General features: G+C 47.6%; 1 protein-coding gene across 1 annotated transcript in view; it reads left to right on the top strand.

Annotated features, from left to right (window-relative positions):
* Window positions 1–1,469: 1,469 nt before the first annotated feature.
* The window catches only part of LOC309382352 (maestro heat-like repeat family member 5), a gene marked incomplete at both ends in the record, with an annotated part of 30,096 nt that continues 11,839 nt past the window's right edge, over window positions 1,470–19,726 (top strand). The window contains 10 exons of the mRNA XM_081971861.1: window positions 1,470–1,731; window positions 2,472–2,608; window positions 5,111–5,218; window positions 6,312–6,428; window positions 7,544–7,693; window positions 13,365–13,484; window positions 14,348–14,427; window positions 15,225–15,360; window positions 19,058–19,153; window positions 19,306–19,410. Coding sequence (XP_081827987.1) covers window positions 1,470–1,731; window positions 2,472–2,608; window positions 5,111–5,218; window positions 6,312–6,428; window positions 7,544–7,693; window positions 13,365–13,484; window positions 14,348–14,427; window positions 15,225–15,360; window positions 19,058–19,153; window positions 19,306–19,410 — 1,311 coding nt within the window. The remainder of the gene's footprint in view (window positions 1,732–2,471; window positions 2,609–5,110; window positions 5,219–6,311; window positions 6,429–7,543; window positions 7,694–13,364; window positions 13,485–14,347; window positions 14,428–15,224; window positions 15,361–19,057; window positions 19,154–19,305; window positions 19,411–19,726) is intronic.

Genomic DNA, 19,726 nt, shown 5'->3' with positions numbered 1-19,726 from the left:
GGGAGGAGAGGAGAACGTGGAGCCTTGAGTTAAGCAGCTCTGCTTTCTCTCTGCTGCCTGTTACTTCCTCTCCGTCTTCTCTCTCTAGCGGAGTTTTGGTTTGGTTGCGGTGCCAAACCAGACAGTTGTAGAGGTACAAAGGAGAAGAATTCCTCTGTAGAATAAGCAGCTCCTTGGGCGGTCTGAGCTTTCTGAGTTGACCCAGGAAGAACATGGGATAAATAGATAGATAGGAGATATAGATAGATAGATAGATAGATAGATAGATAGATAGATAGATGATAGATAGATAGATAGATAGATAGATAGATAGATAGATAGATAGATGTAGATATAGATAGATGGACAGACAGACAGATATAGATATAAGATAGATAGATAGACAGACAGACAGACAGACAGACAGATAGATAGATAGATAGATGACAGATGATAAATAGATAGATGATAGATAGATAGATGATAGATGATAGGTGATAGATGATAGATGATAGATAGATAGATGATAGATGATAGATGATAGATGATAGATGATAGATGATGATAGATAGATGATAGGTCTGTGATGGCGAACCTATGGCACGCGTGCCACAAGTGGCACGTGGAGCCATTTGTCAGGGCACGCGAGGCACTGCCCTGTCAGCTGAGTTCACCTTTTTAAAAGCTATTTTTCGCCTTCCCCAGGCTCCAGAGGCTTTATAGGAGCCTGGGGAGGGCGAAAAGAGCCTCCCCTGCCCCCCCAGAGGCTTCAGGGACCGTCCCTGAAGCCTTCGGAACGCTTAAAACCACCCTCCGAGCAAACCGGAAGTGACTTCTGGGTTGCTCTGAGGGTCGTTTTAAGCGCTCCGAAGGCATCAGGGAAGCCTCAGACGGTCCCTGAAGCCTTCAGAACGCTTAAAACGACCCTCCGAGCAACCCGGAAGTCACTTCCGGTTTGCTCGGAGGGTGGTTTTAAGTGTTCCGAAGGCTTCAGGGACGGTCCCTGAAGCCTCCGGGGGGCGGGGGGCTCTTTTCGCCCTCCCCAGGCTCCTATAAAGCCCCTGGAGCCTGGGGAGGGCAAAAAAAATGTAAAAATGGGGCATGCGCACTGGGGGGGGTCGCACGTTGCATTATGGGTGCGGCACGCCCACCCTTGACCCCCCTGCACTCCCCCCACTTGTGGCACGCGAGCCAAAAAAGGTTCGCCATCACTGTGATAGGTGATAGACAGTCAGTCAGACAGAGAGGACCACCAAGGACCCCTCTTTTCAATCTAGAGTTACAAAACTTCTCCCTTGTTGATCTGCTTCCAGGTCTAGCGATCACTCTTCAGAATGTCTCACATGTGGAAAAAGTTCCCCTTCCTGAAGAGGGACAGCCAAGAGGCAAAACTACAAATGAATAATAATAATGACCAGCAGCGGTGGGACAACCAGGAAGGCCAATTCTCGGGCTCCCACCGGTTCACTTCCTCAACCGGTCAGCGAGCCATGCAAGTCCTGCCTCTGTTGGTAAAGTCTTCTCCAGCTCCAATGGAGGCCAGGAGGAAAGTTCAGCTTCCAGCGCTGGGGCTGCCCGATCCGGTCCAGAGAGGAACTGTCAAGACCCCTCCAAGGACTTCTCAAATGAAGGTCAAGAATGGCCAGAAGGAGCTCCCTCCCCTGCCAAGGGGGCCCGAGAGGGAAAAGGCTCAGAGGAGCAGCCTTGACCAGGGGAAATGCTCCCCAGATGCCATCCTATCTTTATATCCAGGTATTTACGTCAATCAATCAATCAGAGCAGAGCCGGAAGGGACCTTGAAGGTCTTCTAGTCCAACCTCCTGCTCAAGCAAGAGTCCCTATACCATATCAGACAAGTGATTGTCCAGTCTCTTCTCAAAAGCCTCCAATGATAAAAGCACCCACAACTTCTGGTGGCAAGCTGTCCCACTGGTTGATTGTCCTCACTGTTAGGAAGTTCCAGGTTGCTTCTCTCTTTGATTAGTTTCCAACCATTGTGTCTTGTCCTGCCTTCGGGCACTTTGGAAAATATGTGGACCCCCTCCTCTTTGTGGCAGCCCCTCAAATACTGGAAGACAGCTCTCATATCACACACACACAAACACACACATACTGCCCTTCTTTTCTCTAGACGTGCGAAACCCAAATCCTGCCACCGTCCTTCATCAGGCAGGGGAGTTATGGAGGAGACCCTCTTAGCTCTTGGCTCTTAGCTCTGTTTTAATCTTATCTTTTAAGAAAAAAATTGTCATCCTAAATTAATCGTCATATTTCATGGCTAATTTTATATGCTGTTTTATATCTTGATTGGCCTGTTCCTCCTCCAGAGGGTTATGTAAGGACATGAAGATCAGGGACTCGAGGCTTGTGACACATTTGACCCCTCCCTCAGGCTCAGCCTGGCCCTCCCCTACACCCCTTTCCCCTCTTCCCTTCGAGAAGGCTCCTCCCTCCCAATTGTCTCTCAATCTCATCCTGTCTCTCCTTCCCAGAACTCTCCGATGAACAGTTTCGGTTTTTGTGGGAGAGCAAGAAGTCTCTCAAAGTCAGACCCGTCAAAGAAATATTGGACTCAATGGAGGAGAGGAAAATGTTGGACACTATCTTGGAACATCTTCGTCCTCTCCAGGTAAGCAGCTGCGTTTGTGTCCTTTGTGCAGAGGTTGCAGAAGCCAGGACTGCCCCATGGAGATAATTGACCCCCAAAGTAGACAAAGGTGGTTCTGGAGAAGCAGTTGAACGATGGGGCCCTTGGTGGGAGGAGCATGGAAGGACCATGGAATGATCACCTCAACCATTTCGGACCCCGCCTCAACATCAGGACAACGGGGTCCTTAGAGTCTGTCACCAGCCCTGGAACGCTTCCAATGCATGGAGAAAATCCAAAGAAGGTGGAGATTTTTGGGTATCTGGGGTCCCACCTCCAAGGCAAAGGTCTTCTGACACAGGCTTCCTTAAAAAGCATGAAGCAAAGTCTTGGTCCCAGCAAAACCTCTTTTACTGACAAGACTGTGAATTCCTTTCATTCAGAGTCAGCCAGGCTTGGCAAACAGACTTTCAGAGGAATATTTATCTACACGAACCTTATCTCCCTCGGAGAACTGCCAAATAATCAGTTCCCAAACACAGGGCAAGGTAACACTTGGCCCAGAGACTCTTATAGTCAAAAACAGAACTTTCCACTCTTGAAACGACTGACCGGCGGAATTGTTTCCTGCAAAAGCCCCCTCCCCATTCGCTCCTCTTTTGCTTCCTCTGGGAGGAGCCAATCACCTCCAAGGTGTGTCTTTACTCCCAAGTCGACCCTGCTTTCTTAGTAGTTCTTGTCTTCTGGCAGCTCTGCGCATGCGCACACTGGGAACAGGCTCCAGCTGTTCCTCTGCCTCACTGCTGTCTAGCTTCCTCTCTGCCTCTGATGCTTCTGTGAGTTTCCCTCAGTCCCCAGGACTGGCCCATATTCCTCCCCAACCTCCTCACTGTCCCACTCTGCTGCCAGCTCCACTGGCGGGCCACAACAAAAGGGAACATCAATGGCAAGGCGCAAGCAAGGATGAATGCCGCCTGGATGCGTTGGCGAGAACTCACTGATGTGTTACGTGACAGACGGATGCCAACCCATCTTGAATCTAAGACCTACCAGAGAACCATCCTCCTGTTGCACTGTATGGCCCTGAATGCTGGGCAGCAACAGGAGGGAGCAAAAGCTCTCTCCGTGCCATGGAAATGCGAAGGCTCCCTTGCATATCGGGCACCTCCCTTCCTGACCTCATCACACATGACACCATTCGACAACATTTGGTGTGGCTCCAATTACAGAGAAGATGAGAGAAGGCCGACTCCGCTGATAAGGACACGTCCCGAGAGCAGCACCTTCCACCGTGGCCAAGGCTGCCTACCAACTAGAAGACAAGGACTGGTGACCTTGTGGGCATCCAAAACAGGGATGGCAGGAGGCCATCAACAAAGATATGGAAGCTGCAGGCCTTCTCCCAGGCGACGCAGGTGATGGCGTAAAGTGGCCCTCAATGACCCATAAAGCGGACACTGTACCTGTGGGAATACGCTAGGAAGAAGAAGATGGGGCCCTTGGTGCTCCCTGAACTGGGTTCTTTAGTTGCATAAATTTCATGACCCAACCTCTGTACATCATCAGTGCTGGTAAGTGTGATGTTTGCTCCCTGCTTATTCGGGACAAGCTCCTGTTTATAAACAGAGAGAAACTTCACTCCCTCCTAGCACTGATGATGTTCCCTAGTTGGGCCATGAAACGTCTGCAAGAAAACAACCAAGCTCAGAGAGCATCAAGGACCACATAGTCCTCATCATCATCCACCTCCCTCTTCTTTTCTCCCCTTCCATCCTTCCTCCTCCCCTTCCTCCCCTTCTTCTCCTCCACTCTGAAAACCTTTCATCTCTCCCCCCCTTTATCCACCAGAACGAGGGTGGGGCTTTGCTAGCAGCGGTGGCTCTTCCGTCCCTAGGACCGGCCCTTAGATTTCCACTGCTCTCCTTTCCTTTGCCTTCTGGGCTTCCACGCGTCAGGCACTGGGCCCAGTTGTTCCTCCTCTTCTTCATCAGCCACCTCCAGATCTGGGAGTGGTTGAGTCTCCATCTGAGGGCTGATGGGCAGCCCAGGCTCCACCCCTGTCACTCTCTCTTTGCCAGCCCCATTCCCTCTTCCCCCTCGGAGCTCCTAGGTTGCCTCAATGCTGACACTGACTCCCACACCGCCTCCTCCTCCTCCTCCTCCTCCTCTGATTCGACTACTGTGGCGAACAGGCCCCAACAATAAATGGTGATAAATCAAGTACTACCAACCGCTGTAGACCAGTTGCATCCTGGCCACTCCAGACAGAGGAAGAAAATCCAGGCTCTTCATCTCACCATTTGTGGCAGAGCTTTTCCTTCCATTCCTCTCAAAAGCTCTCTCGGCTCCAGCTGATACAATCCGGATGGTCCTTCTTAGGTGCTTCGTGTCTGTCCCAGCTAGAAAAGTCGACTCAATGATCCAATGCATCCTGAGGCAGAAGGGAGACCAACCCTCCCCTTGGAAACACACAAAAACCTCTTCCTTCCTCTGCTCCTTCACTTCCTCACAGCTTCCGTTTTGTTGTCTTTGTTGTCCAAGCAGATTCCTTCAGACCACAAAGTGCCCAGGGGGAAAATCAGTGGACTGCAGCCCATCAGCCAGAAGCCTTCAATGCCACAAAGCTCTTCCCACTTGTTGCCTAAAGACAAGGTAAATATGCTGAGCTTTTCCCCTTTAAAGGCGGCAGTTGTCTTACACACAAGGTCAGAAGAGGACAACTTGCCGTGGCCAACTCCCCACTGCCCACGAATCACAGCCGACTTGACAGGGGTTAATTTAACAATTTCATTCTTCCCAATAACGTTAAGAATCATTTAAACATTTTTCATTTCATTTTGTCTCTCCTTTGGCATCCTTTCTTTGATGCTTATGTTCCACATTTCTTCGATATTATACAGACAAATGAACATTAGAATTGCAGACTTGGAAGGGGGCCTTGGAGATCTTCTAGTCCAACCCCCTGCTCAAGCAGAAAACCCTTTACCATTTCAGGCAAATGGTTGTCCAATTCATCTTAAAAGCCTCAAGTGATGCAGCACCCACAACCTCTGGAGACAAACTGTTCTACTGGTTAATTGTTCTCACTGTTAGGAAGTTTCTACTTAGTTCTAGGGTGGCTCACTCCTTGCTTAGTCACAGAATAACATAAGAGAGTTGGAAGGGACCTTAGAGGTCTTCTGGTCCAATCCCCTGCTCAAGAAGGAAACCCTATATGCTTTAAGGCAAATGGTTGTCCAATCTCTTCTTTAAAATCTCTAGTGATGAAGCACCCACAACCTCTAGAGGCAAACTGTTCCAGTGGTTAATTGTCTTCATTGTTAGGAAGTTCCTCCTTAGTTCTAGGTTGGTTCTCTCCTTGATTACTAACAGAATAACATAATAAGAGAGTTGGAAGGGACCTTGGAGGTCTTCTACTAAGATCTTCTACCAAAAAGTTTTTAGTAGGTTGGTTGTCTCCTTGATAAGTTTCCATCTGTTGCTTCTCGTGCTGACTTCTGGTCCCTTGGAGAACAGGTTGACCCCCTCTTCTTTGGGGCCACCCCTGAGATATTGGAACACTGATATTAGTGTAACTCTTGTTCCCTGCTGAGTTGGCCATGGCGAGTAAGCCATGCTTAGTTGGAAATGGCCCTGTGCTTGACCACACTTGTTCCTTTTCTGATCACCCTTTGTCCTATGCTTCCTTTTCCTGGATGATGGGTGGAGTTCCCTCAGACTCACGCACTCTTTTTCCAATCTTCAGATAAACCTATATAAATACTATGGCTTAAAGTTGAGGAATACCAGACAGAAAGATCTTGTAAAAGACCACCTCAAAAAGCTCCTGGCATTCTCATTTGCAGATGAGACGGACAGAGAGGTGAGTGGGAGTGGGCTGCTTGTGGGGGATGGGGCCTCCAACTTTGTGGAGTCCTTGGTGCTCTCTGAGCTTGGTTGCAAGAAATGCAGACCTTTTGCGACCCAACTAGGTCATTTCATCAGTTCTAGAAGGGAACAGGTTTTGCAGAGGGGAGGTGAAGGGAGGAGGAGGGAATAGGAGAGGAGGAGGAGGAGGGGAGGAGAGGAGGAAGAGGAAGGATGGGAGGAGGAGAACTGTGGGGTTTTTGGAGGAGTGCTTGGTTGCTTTCTTGCAGACATTTTATTACCCAGTTAGGTAATTTCATCAGTGCTAGAAGGGCCTGGGGTTTGCAAATAGGAGGAGGAGGAAGAAGAAGAATAGGAAGATAAAAAAAAGAAAATGTGCAAATGTCATAATTCACAAGCATTGCTTTGCCTAGGGAATCTCGGAGACAATCCACCTCGCTGCATTCCATCATCTGTCAGAAATTCTCCTGGTCCTCGGGGAGGTCGGTAATACCACAGAGCCCAAGAGACCTTATCTCTTGGAAGGATCCATTGAGGTAAGACCAGGGATGGGTTTCCAAGCTCCAAAACTCAGTAGAGAAGAAGGTTGGGGGATTCTGGGAAGGAAAGTCCAAGGTGTTTAGAAGGACGGATGCTCCAGGCCATCTGCTCTCTTCAGTCTGGTCAGAGATTTCAAAGACCTGAGACCAGCACTGAGATTGTAGGTGGGGCTGGAAATTGTCCACCTCCATCTCCTGGAGGACTATTTTATAAATCTAGAGAAGATCATGAGTTGCCCAACAAACATCTCAAGTAAATCCAGAGGTGCTTTTTCAAAGGGCTTGGACTTTGTTTGACCTTGAAGACATTTCGCTTCTCATGCAGGAAGCTTCTTCTGTTTTGACGGAAGTCAGAAGTAAAGAAGCTTCAGGCAGAACTGAAGAAGCTTCTTGGATGAGAAGCGAAACCTCTTCAAGAATAAAACAAGTCCAGTTGCCTTTGGAAAAAGCCCCTTTGGGACAACCATGACCTGGATGACTAAGAATCTCCATCAGTTTCCATCCATGGCTTCTTGTCTTGTCTTCTGGTGCTCTGGAAAAGAGTTTGACACCCTCGTCTTTGTCCTGGCAGGATTCACAATATCTGTCTGACAGATGGATTAGAACAACATTAATCCTCTGCTATGGACAAGCAGCCCTGGGAGCCTCCGCTGAAGACCTGGGTGTTTTCATCGAAACCATCGTGTCCGAAATTCTCGTCCAGTACGCCACCATGAACAAGGTAGGCTGGTTTCCATCCTCTGTCAGTGCTGGCAGGACTGTTGTTTTCCTCTTGCCTAGTTCCTTGATCTGTTGTTTACTTCTGCCTTGTTTGTCTGGGGTTAATCCCTGCTTATCTGGATTTCAATTGATGGTGGAAAAATATAGAAATGTCTATAAAAAAACCAACCAAGTTCAGGGAGCACCAAGGGCTCCGCAGTTCAACCCTGAGCTACAAATCGCCCCTTTTAGTGAACCAGGACAACCTGACTGCAGTTCTTAGAGGTTGCTGGGGAGAATCTGGGCTCAACAGGCGACCTCCAGCCCCCAGTTATGCCTCCCATTCCGATCTGCTTCCTGTTCCAATTGCCCTGGAGAGGATGAAATGCTAGTGGTTTCTGTTAGATATTAGCATATATCGAGGCAAGTCTCCTCTCTGGTCCGCTGCTACAGCGGGAAACAGGTATCGTTCTGATTGGTCGAGGGGCGTACCCGATCCCTATAAAAGGGGAACCCTCCGACCACAGAGCAAGCTGGATCACTACTACTATTAATAAAGAGCTGATAAGTCACTCCGTGTCCGTAGTCTGTTCTCTCGTTGCCCCGATCTAACATTGGCGACGAAGGTGGGATCGAGAGACAGATAGGACGAAGAACGCTACCTCCAGAATCTCCGGATTTGATCCAGCTTAGGAATTCGGCAGAAATTCCGGCAGCCATCTCAGGTCACCGCAGCGCAGCAAATTCAAACGAGAGAAGATGGCGATGCACACTCCCCCCGCTCCATTCGACCCAGCGAACGACGAATGGGAAGCCTTCATGATTCGTTTCGAGTGTTTTCTCAAAGCGAACGAATACACGGGGATCACCGACACCCGGAAGAAAAACATCTTCCTCGGCTACTGCGGAAAAGAAGTCTTCAACACGGCCAGAGACCTCACCGCGCCTACTCCAATACAGGCAGTATCGTGGACGGCGTTGCAACAGGCTCTACAAACTCATTACGCGCCAAAACCTTCCCGCCATGTTTGCCGCAAGGAATTCAACATGCGGAACCAGAAGGCGGGAGAATCCATCAATCAATATGTTGCAGCCCTGCGTAAAGCAGCAACTCACTGCGAGTTCAGGGATCTGGACGAGCACATCTTAGCGCAGCTCATCTGTGGGTTAAGAGACATTTCACTACAAAAGAAGCTGTTGGCAAACCCGAATTTAACCCTACAGATAGCGCTAAACGAAGCAAGAGCGTCAGAGTCAGCAGAGAAATCATCGGTAACCATACAACGAGGTTTCAGCGTAAACCAGACAGCACCAAGGCAGACCAGAGTGCACTACGAGGACACAAGCCCCGACTACGAGGATCCCGAGTTCGAGGACAGTCACCTGATGCAGAGCAGTCACTTGAGGCCTGGGGGGAGACCCGGATCCCGTTTGCTGCCCTGCGCAAGCTGCGGAGGGAATCACCCCAGGTCTACTTGTAGGTTCAGGAACGTTGTTTGTTCGCACTGCAACAAACTTGGGCACATCACACGAGTGTGCCGGAGCGGAGTCCCTGCCTCACGGCAGCCACCCATGTACCGCCAACAGAAGCCCAACCCAGGGGCTTGGCGGAATCAAAAAGGGCGCCCAGAGAGAATTCCACAAGTGTTTACACAGAGAGATTACTCACAAGGAGCTGAGCGAGCGTATCCCCAGAGAGACTACACGCAAAGAGCTGAGAGAGCGTTCTATCAAGACGCTCAACGAGAGTATTTTCAGGATATAGATGATGAGATAGAGTTGACCCAGAGAGAGGAGTTGCGAACGTATCTCACCACGATAAATCAGGTCTGCCCCAAGCGGCCCAAAAGGCTGAGAGTCACAGTCCTCTTGGAGGGCTCACCTTGCGAGCTAGAAGTTGACACAGGATCAACCCTGACGATCATTTCATGGGCATCCATGAAACAGGCTATCCCTAGCCTCAGAAAGAGCCAACTACGCGCTCCAGACGTCCTGCTACGAGACTACCAGGGGAACCAAGTCCCCATCGTGGGCCAAGGCACATTCCAGATCCGTTTCAAGGACATCGTAGCCCAGCTGCCCGTGACCATCGCCAGCGCGCCATTACAAAACCTTCTGGGGCTTGATTGGTTTGAAGCCCTGGGGTTAGAAGTCACCGGAATCAACGCCGTGGAAAACAGCAGCGCTGAACAGATTTTTAAGGAGTTCGAGGATGTGTTCAGCCCCGGTCTTGGTAAGTATGTGGTAAACCGATATCATTCAATTTAGACCCCAAAGTGGCGCCAATCCGACTTAAACCGAGACGAGTGCCTTTTGCACTCCGCCCAAAAATAGATAAGGAAATAGATAAGTTAGTGGAGCAAGGAATCCTTGAGCCGGTGGATCACGCGCGCTGGAAAACACCCATCGTGACCCCAGTCAAACCAGACGGGTCAGTCCGCATCTGCGCGGACTATAAATGCACAATTAATGTCGCGCTACAACAGAGCGCATATCCTGTGCCTGTAGTACAGCACTTATTGCACTCGTTGGGGCCAGGAAAGGTATTTGCTAAATTAGACATGGCACAAGCTTACCAGCAACTGCCAGTTGATAGCGCCACAGCGGAGGCCCAAACTATAGTGACGCATAGAGGAGCATTCAAATGCAACCGGCTACAATTCGGTGTGAGTATTGCCCCAGGATTGTTCCAGAGCGTCATGAAACGACTTTTGCAAGGGATACCGGGAGTCGTCCCCTATTTTGACGACATCTTGGTGTCCGCTGCAAACGAGGAGCAATTAAATAAAAGAGTCAGAACTGTTTTGGCCAGAATCAGAGAAAAGGGTCTCCGCCTCAAAAAGGAAAAATGCCAAATTAACGTGCCTAGCGTAGAATTCCTGGGTTATAGAATCGATGGTCAGGGAATACACCCCACTTCAAAGAAAATTAAGGCGATCCAGGACGCCCCCACACCACGAAATCAGACGAGTTGCAGGCCTTCCTCGGACTACTTAACTTCTACAGCGTTTTTCTGAGGCAGAAGGCGACCGTTGCTGAGCCACTACACCGTCTACTCCAGAGGAACGCACCATGGAAATGGGGACGATCCGAAGCTGCAGCTTTCGCCGGAGTAAAGCGCCTGCTCACCACTGACTCACTGCTTGTCCAATACAGCCAGACCCTACCGCTGGTATTGACCTGCGACGCATCACCCTTCGGAGTTGGAGCAGTCCTCAGCCACAGGATGCCCGACGGAAAAGAAGCACCCATCGCCTTCTACTCCAGGACTCTTTCATCGGCCGAAAGGAATTACAGCCAAATGGACAGGGAAGCGCTAGCTGCTGTAGCTGGAGTAAAACGTTTCCACGAATACCTCTACGGCTGCGATTTTGAACTGATTACGGATCACAAACCGCTGTTGGGACTTTTGGCGGGAAACCGCCCCACTCCGGTCTCCCTTTCTCCACGCATGACCAGGTGGACTGTTTTCCTGGCTGCGTACTCATACAAATTGATTCATTGACCGGGCTCCACTCTCGGACACGCAGACGCACTCAGCCGTTGCCCATTACCTGACATTCTGCCAGACCCCACTCCAGAAGTACCGGTATTGCTCATTGACTGTTTGGACTCTGGACCGGTTTCTTCATACGACGTTGCAAGGTTCTCCTCTAAAGACAATTTAATAAAGCAAGTTCAAACTTGGGTTTGGAGGGGGTGGCCGAAGGGAAACGTGGGCCCGGAATTCAAAGTGTTTTGGTCAAAACGGGACGAACTCTCAGTGTTACAAGGTTGCTTATTGTGGGGGGGATCGAGTTGTTATTCCGTATGCTTTACGTAGGAATGTATTAGATGCTTTACATGTGGGTCATCCGGGGATTGTTAGGATGAAGGCGTTAGCAAGAAGTTACGTTTGGTGGCCAAACATGGACAAATAAATAGAGGAGTGGGTGGCCACTTGCGACCCATGCCAGGAATCGAGACCAGCACCCCCGGAAGCGCCCGCCACAGAATGGGAGAAACCTAAAGCACCCTGGTCGCGAATACACATCGACTTCGCAGGGCCATTCCAAGGTCAGACTTTCCTTATAGTTGTGGATGCATACTCAAAATGGCTAGAAGTAGTCCTAATGACTTCAACCACGGCAGAGGCAGTCATTAAGGTTCTACGGCGACTTTTCACCACCCATGGCCTGCCCGACCTCCTGGTCTCCGATAACGGGCCCCAGTTCACGGCCATGCAATTTGAGACATATCTAGCAGGTCAGGGAATTCGGCACGCCCTCGTCGCGCCATTCCATCCGGCATCAAATGGACAGGCGGAGAGAATGGTGCGATTCGCAAAAGAGGCCCTCGCTAGGATGGGTCCAGGTGATTGGCAAACACGCATTGACCATTACCTCTTAATTCAGCATATTACCCCTAGCGCAACGACGGGTAGGAGCCCCGCTGAACTACTCATGGGCCGCCGTTTACGGTCTCACCTGGACCGTCTTCACCCAAATTACTCTGCCACAGCTCCCCCAGACTCCACAAGCAAAATTCGGTCTTTTAGCATAGGGGATTCCGTATACGCCCACAACTATGCAGGGGGAACATTGTGGATGCCGGCAAAGATAATTGGCATCACGGGTCCACGATCGTATCTGCTGGAGCTGGAAGATGGGCGGAACTGGAAAAGGCACATTGATCAACTTCGGGGTCGCCTAGCACACTCAGACCTTCGAAACGAAGACGAGATTTTCCTGCCTACAGAAAGTCAGCCACGCGAGAGCCCCATCATAGAAAACAACGACACCTGCGAACCAAGCTCGGAACAAGAAAGCAAGCACGAAGCAGAGCAACCCCCAGACAACGCAACCGAGCAGACTCCGGAACGCCCCAGCTACGAGGGCATGAAACCTTCAGAACGTGGAACAGGAAAAGCATCCGATCCTGCAACCACTTCTGACCAACCAGAACTACGATGCTCCTCCCGAGTAAGGCAACCCCCAACATACCTAAAAGACTATGTTACCTACCGCAACGTTCCGTCTAGGAGGGGAGGGGTGTTAGATATTAGCATATATCGAGGCAAGTCTCCTCTCTGGTCCGCTGCTACAGCGGGAAACAGGTATCGTTCTGAATGGTCGAGGGGCGTACCCGATCCCTATAAAAGGGGAACCCTCCGACCACAGAGCAAGCTGGATCACTACTACTATTAATAAAGAGCTGATAAGTCACTCCGTGTCCGTAGTCTGTTCTCTCGTTGCCCCGATCTAACAGTTTCTTTATCTATGGTCATGCCACATTCATTACACTCAAGGCAGCACATTATCCTCTTTCTTCCTTTTCACACAACCACAACAACCCTGTGGCATGTCTTGGATTGAAAGAGAAGAACTGGGCCAGATGTGGAATCACCCAGCTGGCTCTCGTGCTGAAGGAGGGACTAGAACTCACAGTCTCCTGGTGATTGGCTCAGACAGTTGGCTTTCATGGCTATAGTGGGACTAGAACTCTCCATCTCCGGGTGATTGGCCCAAAGTCTCTCGGCTGGCTCTCATGCCTAAGGCAGGACTAGCACCCAGAATGTCCAGGGGATATTTTGATTGGGAGCCCCCCGGAGTTCAAGAAAAGACGGTCGGCTACGTAAAGGTTGAAATAAATAGATGCACCCTCTTCCTCCTGGTGTCTTCTCACCCCACCCTCTTCCCACTTGGGTTTCCCAGGACGAAGGCCTGAAGAAAGCCTTCATGAGGTCCATCATCATGGTCACCAAAGCAGCTGCCCTCAGCAGGAGGCAAGACTTCCACCTACCCAGGAAACAGGAATTGGTCCTCAAGATCATCGTAAGTGGGGAGGGGGCAGGGCAGGTTCTCCTTTAGGGCGCCTTTAGGTTTGAAAGAGAATTTGAACCGAATTGAATTCCAATCAATTGGGCCCCAAATGATTCTGTTGCTAAGTGGGACAGCTGTTAAGTGAATTCTGCCCCATTGTACGACTTCTCTTTCCACCGTTGTTAGCTGAATCACTGCCATTAAATTAGTCCCACGGTTGTTTCATGAATCTGGCTTCCCCATTGTTTTTATTATTAGTGTTTATTTTTAAATCAAGGTAGGTAGGTAGGTAGGTGGATGGGTGAGTGGATGGATGGATGGATAGATAATAGATAGATAAATTAGATATATAGATATGGATGGATAGAGAGAGACAGAGAGACAGATAGACAGATATTTAATATATAAAGTAGAACGACCAATAGAAATGGGAAATTAGGAGAAGAAAGAAGAAAAAAAGGCATTGAGACTTTCTAGAAGAAACGACACAGCCAATGTCCAGAATGGAAGAGGGCAGAATTGTATAACTTTAAGAATGGTGGATTCAACTCCCAGAACTCTCCAGCCTTCAGGGATTCTGGGAGTTGAAGTTCACAGGTCGTAGTGAGGCCCTAGTTACCCATCCCTGACTTAAACCATGGTCAGGGGACACTGCAAACTGCCATCAATGCAGGTTGGTTGCCAAGCGACCAAAACATGATCCTCTGATCGCTGAGGAAGAAGAGCCTCTCAGAACTTTAAATGGTGGCTAAGTGAGCAGTTGTAAGTTGAGGACTTCCCGTGTAACCAGGAAAGGCGTAGGGATGGGAGTAGTGGCAGCTGGATGGTGGCCACATCTCAGGAGCTTCCTTACATGTCTTTCCTTCTCCTTTCAGGAAGTCATTGAAGATGAGCCTGAAAGACCCTTGTCTGTCATAATTCTCCATCAAGCCATCGTCACCATTACCTGCATAAGGTACGTACCTGCCCCACCCTCATCTTCCCACCAGCTGGGGAGGAACTCGGAGTTGGACCAAGTGATGGGATTTCCGTGGCAAGTCAACGTGCTCTAGAGCAGGGGGGGTCAAACCCCATTTCATTGAGGGACACATCAGGGCTGGGGTGGGATGGATGGATAGATGGATGGAGAAAGAGAGAGAGGGAGGGAGGGAGGGAGGGAGGGAGGGATAATAGATAGATAGATAGATAGATAGATAGATAGATAGATAGATGATAGATAGATAGATAGATAGATAGATAGATAGATAGATAGATAGATAGATAGATCGATCCAGGAGAGCAGGAGTTCAAACTCCATTTCATTGAGGGGCACATCAGGGCTGGGGTGGGATGGATGGATAGATGGATGGAGAGGGAGAGGGAGAGAGGGAGAGAGGGAGGGAGGGTGTGTGTGTGTGAGGGAGAGAGAGAGAGTGAGAGAGAGACAGTGAGAGTGAGTGAGTGAGTGAGAGTGAGAGTGAGAGTGAGAGTGAGAGAGAGAGTGAGAGAGAGAGAGAGAGAGAGAGAGAGAGAGATATCCAGGAGACATTTCCTTACATTGAGAACAATCAATCAGTGGAAGTGGAAGGGATTGCCTCCAGAAGTTGTGTTCTCTCCATCACTCGAGGTTTTCAAGAAAAGAGAGAACAACCATATGACTGGGATGGCTTAAGGACTATCAATCAAGCGTTGGAGTAGAAGACCTCCAAGGTCCCTTTAGCCCTCTGAGTCTAGAATCTCCTCACCCCCTCCTCTTTTCTTGTCTTTCATCAGCCGTATGAAGCCCCCCTTGAATTCCGAAGTGAGGTCTAAAGTGGTCAAACAAAGCATCCGGAAGGTGTTATCGTTGCCAGCTATCAAGGTGTCCAAAATTAAAATAGATAGCCACACCTATTCACCTCAATCTCAGGTGAGCAGTCTAGATGGAGCAAAGCAATAGGGGATCCACCTGGAAACAAGGATGCAGTGAACAGGATTCCCGATCTCCTCAACAGCCCTGGATCCATCCCTTGAGCCAAAGGTCCCCTTGGCCAGTCCCTTCCTCTTTGGTCTTGAAAGTCTGCTTCCCCTTCTCGTTCTATGTTTCTGGATCCCAGGACTCCCTATTTTGAAGCCCTAAACATCTCCAGGGGGTTTTCCTCCTCATCTTTTCTCTCTTCCTCCACTTCTCTTTTATCTTCTGTTTGAAGGATCTTCTCAATTCCCACCTCCCACCTTTGCCCCCCGACAAAAGAAGGGCCATGGTGGGGCAGAGCAACCATGGTCTGCAGGCACAAGCTATGATTCCTAGCTAGTCTCAGATAACCCTCAGAATTCAAATGCTTAGCAACTGATTCAGATTTTTTAAAACAATTTTTATTTATTTTTGAACAAAGACAAATAAACATAAAAATAAAAAAGCCATCTTGCATTACAAATTGTAGAAAGTGTGTCAGTTGGTTACAGTTCTTCCAGGCATCTCTTCCATAGTCATCACCAGCTTTTCATATCAAATCGCATATTTTAAATTCACCTATATTCATGTATATCACGTTTATTATATCTCAACCTTAATTTGACTGTAATTGTTTTTACGTCCTTTTATATATAATATTCAAAATCTAGAATAAGATTATATGATAACATTCTATTAAATCATCCAATCCCAATACATCTTTATAGCATATTCTAGATAAAGCTTTTAAACCTCCTCTCATATTCTCCATTTGTTGTTTATATAAAATTTCATATTATCAAACTAATATATCTATATGTATTGTTATCATTATTAATCATTATTTAACTATAGCTATTGTTGCTTCATTTTATGTATAAAATACATAATATTTTATACATACATATCCATACTACTAGTAAACTAAATTTAGCTTAGTTTTTATTATACATTATATTTATTATATTATATTTATTATATGTAGCATTAATATTCTAGTTACTTTCTTAATAAATCTTGTATGAGCTTCTCTTCACAACATGTTTTCCTTTCGTATCTCATAAAAGCTTGAAACCCAGCATCTGATCTTTTCATCAGCCTATCTTTGGTTATCAATGGTGCTGCTGTCAAGATTTCTCTTCGTATCTCCGTTAATTTTTCTCTCTTTTCTTCTTCTGTGCTTTGAAGTCTGGGGTAGAGTTCCAATCGATCTATCTCCCCTTTCCATATTCCACTCTTGCCATTACCAACCACGCTCACTTTGTTGTCAGTATCCACAGTTTTCTTATCTCTTTGCTCATTTTTTTCTTCCATCTTTTGAACTCTGTCCTCCACATTCTTCATTTGATAAACATCCTCAGTTTCTCCATCAGATTTTTCTGTTTTATATTCCATATTCTCCAATCTCTTTTCAATTCTCTCTGTCACAACTAATAGATTTTGAACTTCAAACATAATCATTTGCAATGTTACAGTTTCTTTTTCCTGCTGCGCCAGTCTTCCAATTTTGCAGGCACTGCTACTATAGGATTCAAGGCTATTTTAATAAACTTCAAACAGGTTCATTTATTATCTTTCAAGTCAAAATGTTGTCTTCCCTCCAATAGCTAGTGATGGAACTCCCAAAAAGCACCTGTATAAACAACTTGTGCTCTTCCTACTATCACTCTCAGCAAACAATACAATACAATAGCAGAGTTGGAAGGGACCTTGGAGGTCTTCTAGTTCAACCCCCTGCCTTGGCAGGAAACCCTATACCGTTTCAGACAATTGGCGATCCAACATCTTCTTAAAGACTTCCAGTGTTGGGGCATTCACAACTTCTGGAGGCAAGCTTTTCCACTGATTAATTGTTCTAACTGTCAGCAAGTTTCTCCTCAGTTCTAAGTTGCTTCTCTCCTTGATTAGTTTCCACCCATTGCTTCTTGTTCTACCCTCAGGTGCCTTGGAGAATAGTTTGACTCCCTCTTCTTTGTGGCAACCTCTGAGAACACTGCTATCTTGTCTCCCCTAGTCCTTCTTTCTCTTAAGCTAGACATACCCAGTTCCTGCAACCGTTCTTCATATGTTTTAGTCTCCAGTCCCCTAATCATCTTTGTTGCTCTTCTCTGCACTCTTTCTAGAGTCTCCACATTTTTTCTACATCGTGGCGACCAAAATTGAATGCAGTATTCCAAGTGTGGCCTTACCAAGGCATTATAAAGTGGTATTAACACTTCACGTGATCTTGATTCTATCCCTCTGTTGATGCAGCCTAGAACTGTGTTGGCTTTTTTGGCAGCTGCTGCACACTGCTGGCTCATATTTAAATAGTTGTCCATTTAATGGTTGTCCAAACAAACCTGAAAAACCTTGAATCTCAAGTGATCAAAGAGAAAGACGAAAAACAATGTATCCACCCTCCAGCCTCTAAGTGGCAGTGTAAATGCTTTTCCTCCTGTGGTTGCAACCCTCTTTATAATCCTTCTTATTATCTTCTTTATATTCCAAGCTTCAGAAAGGAAAAAACCCATAAATGGAGATAAAAAACAATCCAATCAATCCAAAGAAGCATTATTAAAAAAGAAGGAAATTTTTAATCCATAGGTGTAAAGAAAAGTAAAAAAAGAAAAAAAAATAATCCATTCAGTTTAAAAAATAGGGAGCCTTTGCAAAAATTCCATCCATGAAAAAAACATGATAACACACTAAGTTTAATGTAGATTAATTTCGCCGCTTAGTCTTCTATCTTCAATTTTAATTTAACTTAATTTTTTTGGGGGGAGGGGTAGTCTCTTTTTCTAATAATAAAATTTCCTCACCAATTCAACACACTTTCTCTTTTCGCTTTGTTCCTATTCCGGAGCTGTCCCAACTTCAACAGCTTCATTAGCTGCATTTCTGTCAACAGAAATAAAGGCTATTCCTGGATCTTTCAGGGACTTTGCGGTGTCCCTGAGATCAGCAGGAAGTGCCCTTCACCATCTCTGTGGGACAGTTTAGGTCCGAAAGGACTGTCCAGCGGCAGAAATATGGACTGCAATCTCGGAGCACCAAGATCGCATGTTGAGCCGTTGTGACGTCAGCCCCTTTTTTTCTGCAACGGGTTCAGATTTATGACGGTTGCAGCATTCTGGGGTCACATGACCCTCCTTCTGTGACCTTCCGACCAGTCAATAGGGAAGCTGGATTCACTTAACAACTGTGTGACCAACTTAACAACCAAAATGATTCACTTAACCACTGTGGCAAGAAAGGTCGTAAAACAAGGGCAAAATTCACTTCACTAATGTCTCCCTTAGCGATGGAAATTTTGGGCTCAATTGTGGTCATAAGATGAGGACTGCCTGTATTTGAATCTCCCAGAACTGTTAAGGAAGACATTCAACTTTTTAGTCATTCTGTTCTGAACTCAAACAGGAAGGAAGTTCTTTTGTTCCTCAAGTTCAGCAGATAAACCATTTCTTCCCCCTCTGGAAGAAAAACCAGCCCTGCAATGTCGGCCACTCCATTTACTGCAGACCTCTGGCCTTCAACTCCCAGAATTCCATGGCTGGCTCAGGAAGGTTGGGAGCTGCAGTGCCCCAGTCAGAAAAAGGGCCATCAGTTCCCCACCCCTGGATTTCTGCCTCTTTCAGGTGCCGTTTCTTCCTTGACGCCCCTCCTTCCTTCTGACATTTTCTCCTTCTTTTAGGATTTCTATCAGCAGACGGCCACCGCCTGCAACAACATGCTGACCGGATTGCTGTCCGAAGCTCCCAATTTGGATGCCCTGCAGGAGATGCTGACGGTAAAGAGAGATCCTTTCTTGGGGTGGGTCGCCCAGTCAGCCAGATGTTCAGGCTGGATTTGGCCCTTCTGTCCCCCTGTGGAGTCTGTGGCTCTTCCAACTGGGAATGACCCATTCCTCCTTTCCTCCTTCTCCTTCGTTTCCCCTGGCAGCACACAAATCCCTGGATCGACTCTCCCAAGAGCCACGAGAGAGAGAGGGCCCTCAAGAGCACCAAGCACCTCCTCAAGTTCGTTTCGGACAACGTCAGTTTCGATGTAAGTCTCCCTTTGGGATGAGAAGTGAAATGTTTTCAAAGAAAGGAAAAACTCCAAGAAAGTCCAGCTGCCTTTTGGGAAAAGCACCTTTGGGATGTGACCAGGAGGATACAAGGAGCCCTGCTTGAGCAGAGGGTTGGAGGAGACCACCTCCACGGTCCCTTCCAGCAACTGCGGTTCTGTCATGCTGTGATTCTATGATTCTGTAATTCTAAGGTTCTGTGATTCAAAGATTCTGAGATTCTGAGATTCTCAGCTTCTGTGATTCAAAGATTCTGAAGTTCTTAATTCTCAGGTTCTGTGATTCAAAGATTCT

Source organism: Natrix helvetica, assembly GCF_964273705.1.
Source record: "Natrix helvetica genome assembly, contig: HAP1_SCAFFOLD_250, whole genome shotgun sequence".
NCBI classification, from domain to species: Eukaryota; Metazoa; Chordata; class Lepidosauria; order Squamata; family Natricidae; genus Natrix; species Natrix helvetica.
The sequence above is the reverse complement of the archived record's forward strand: the minus strand, read 5'-3'. Positions and strand labels throughout refer to the sequence as shown.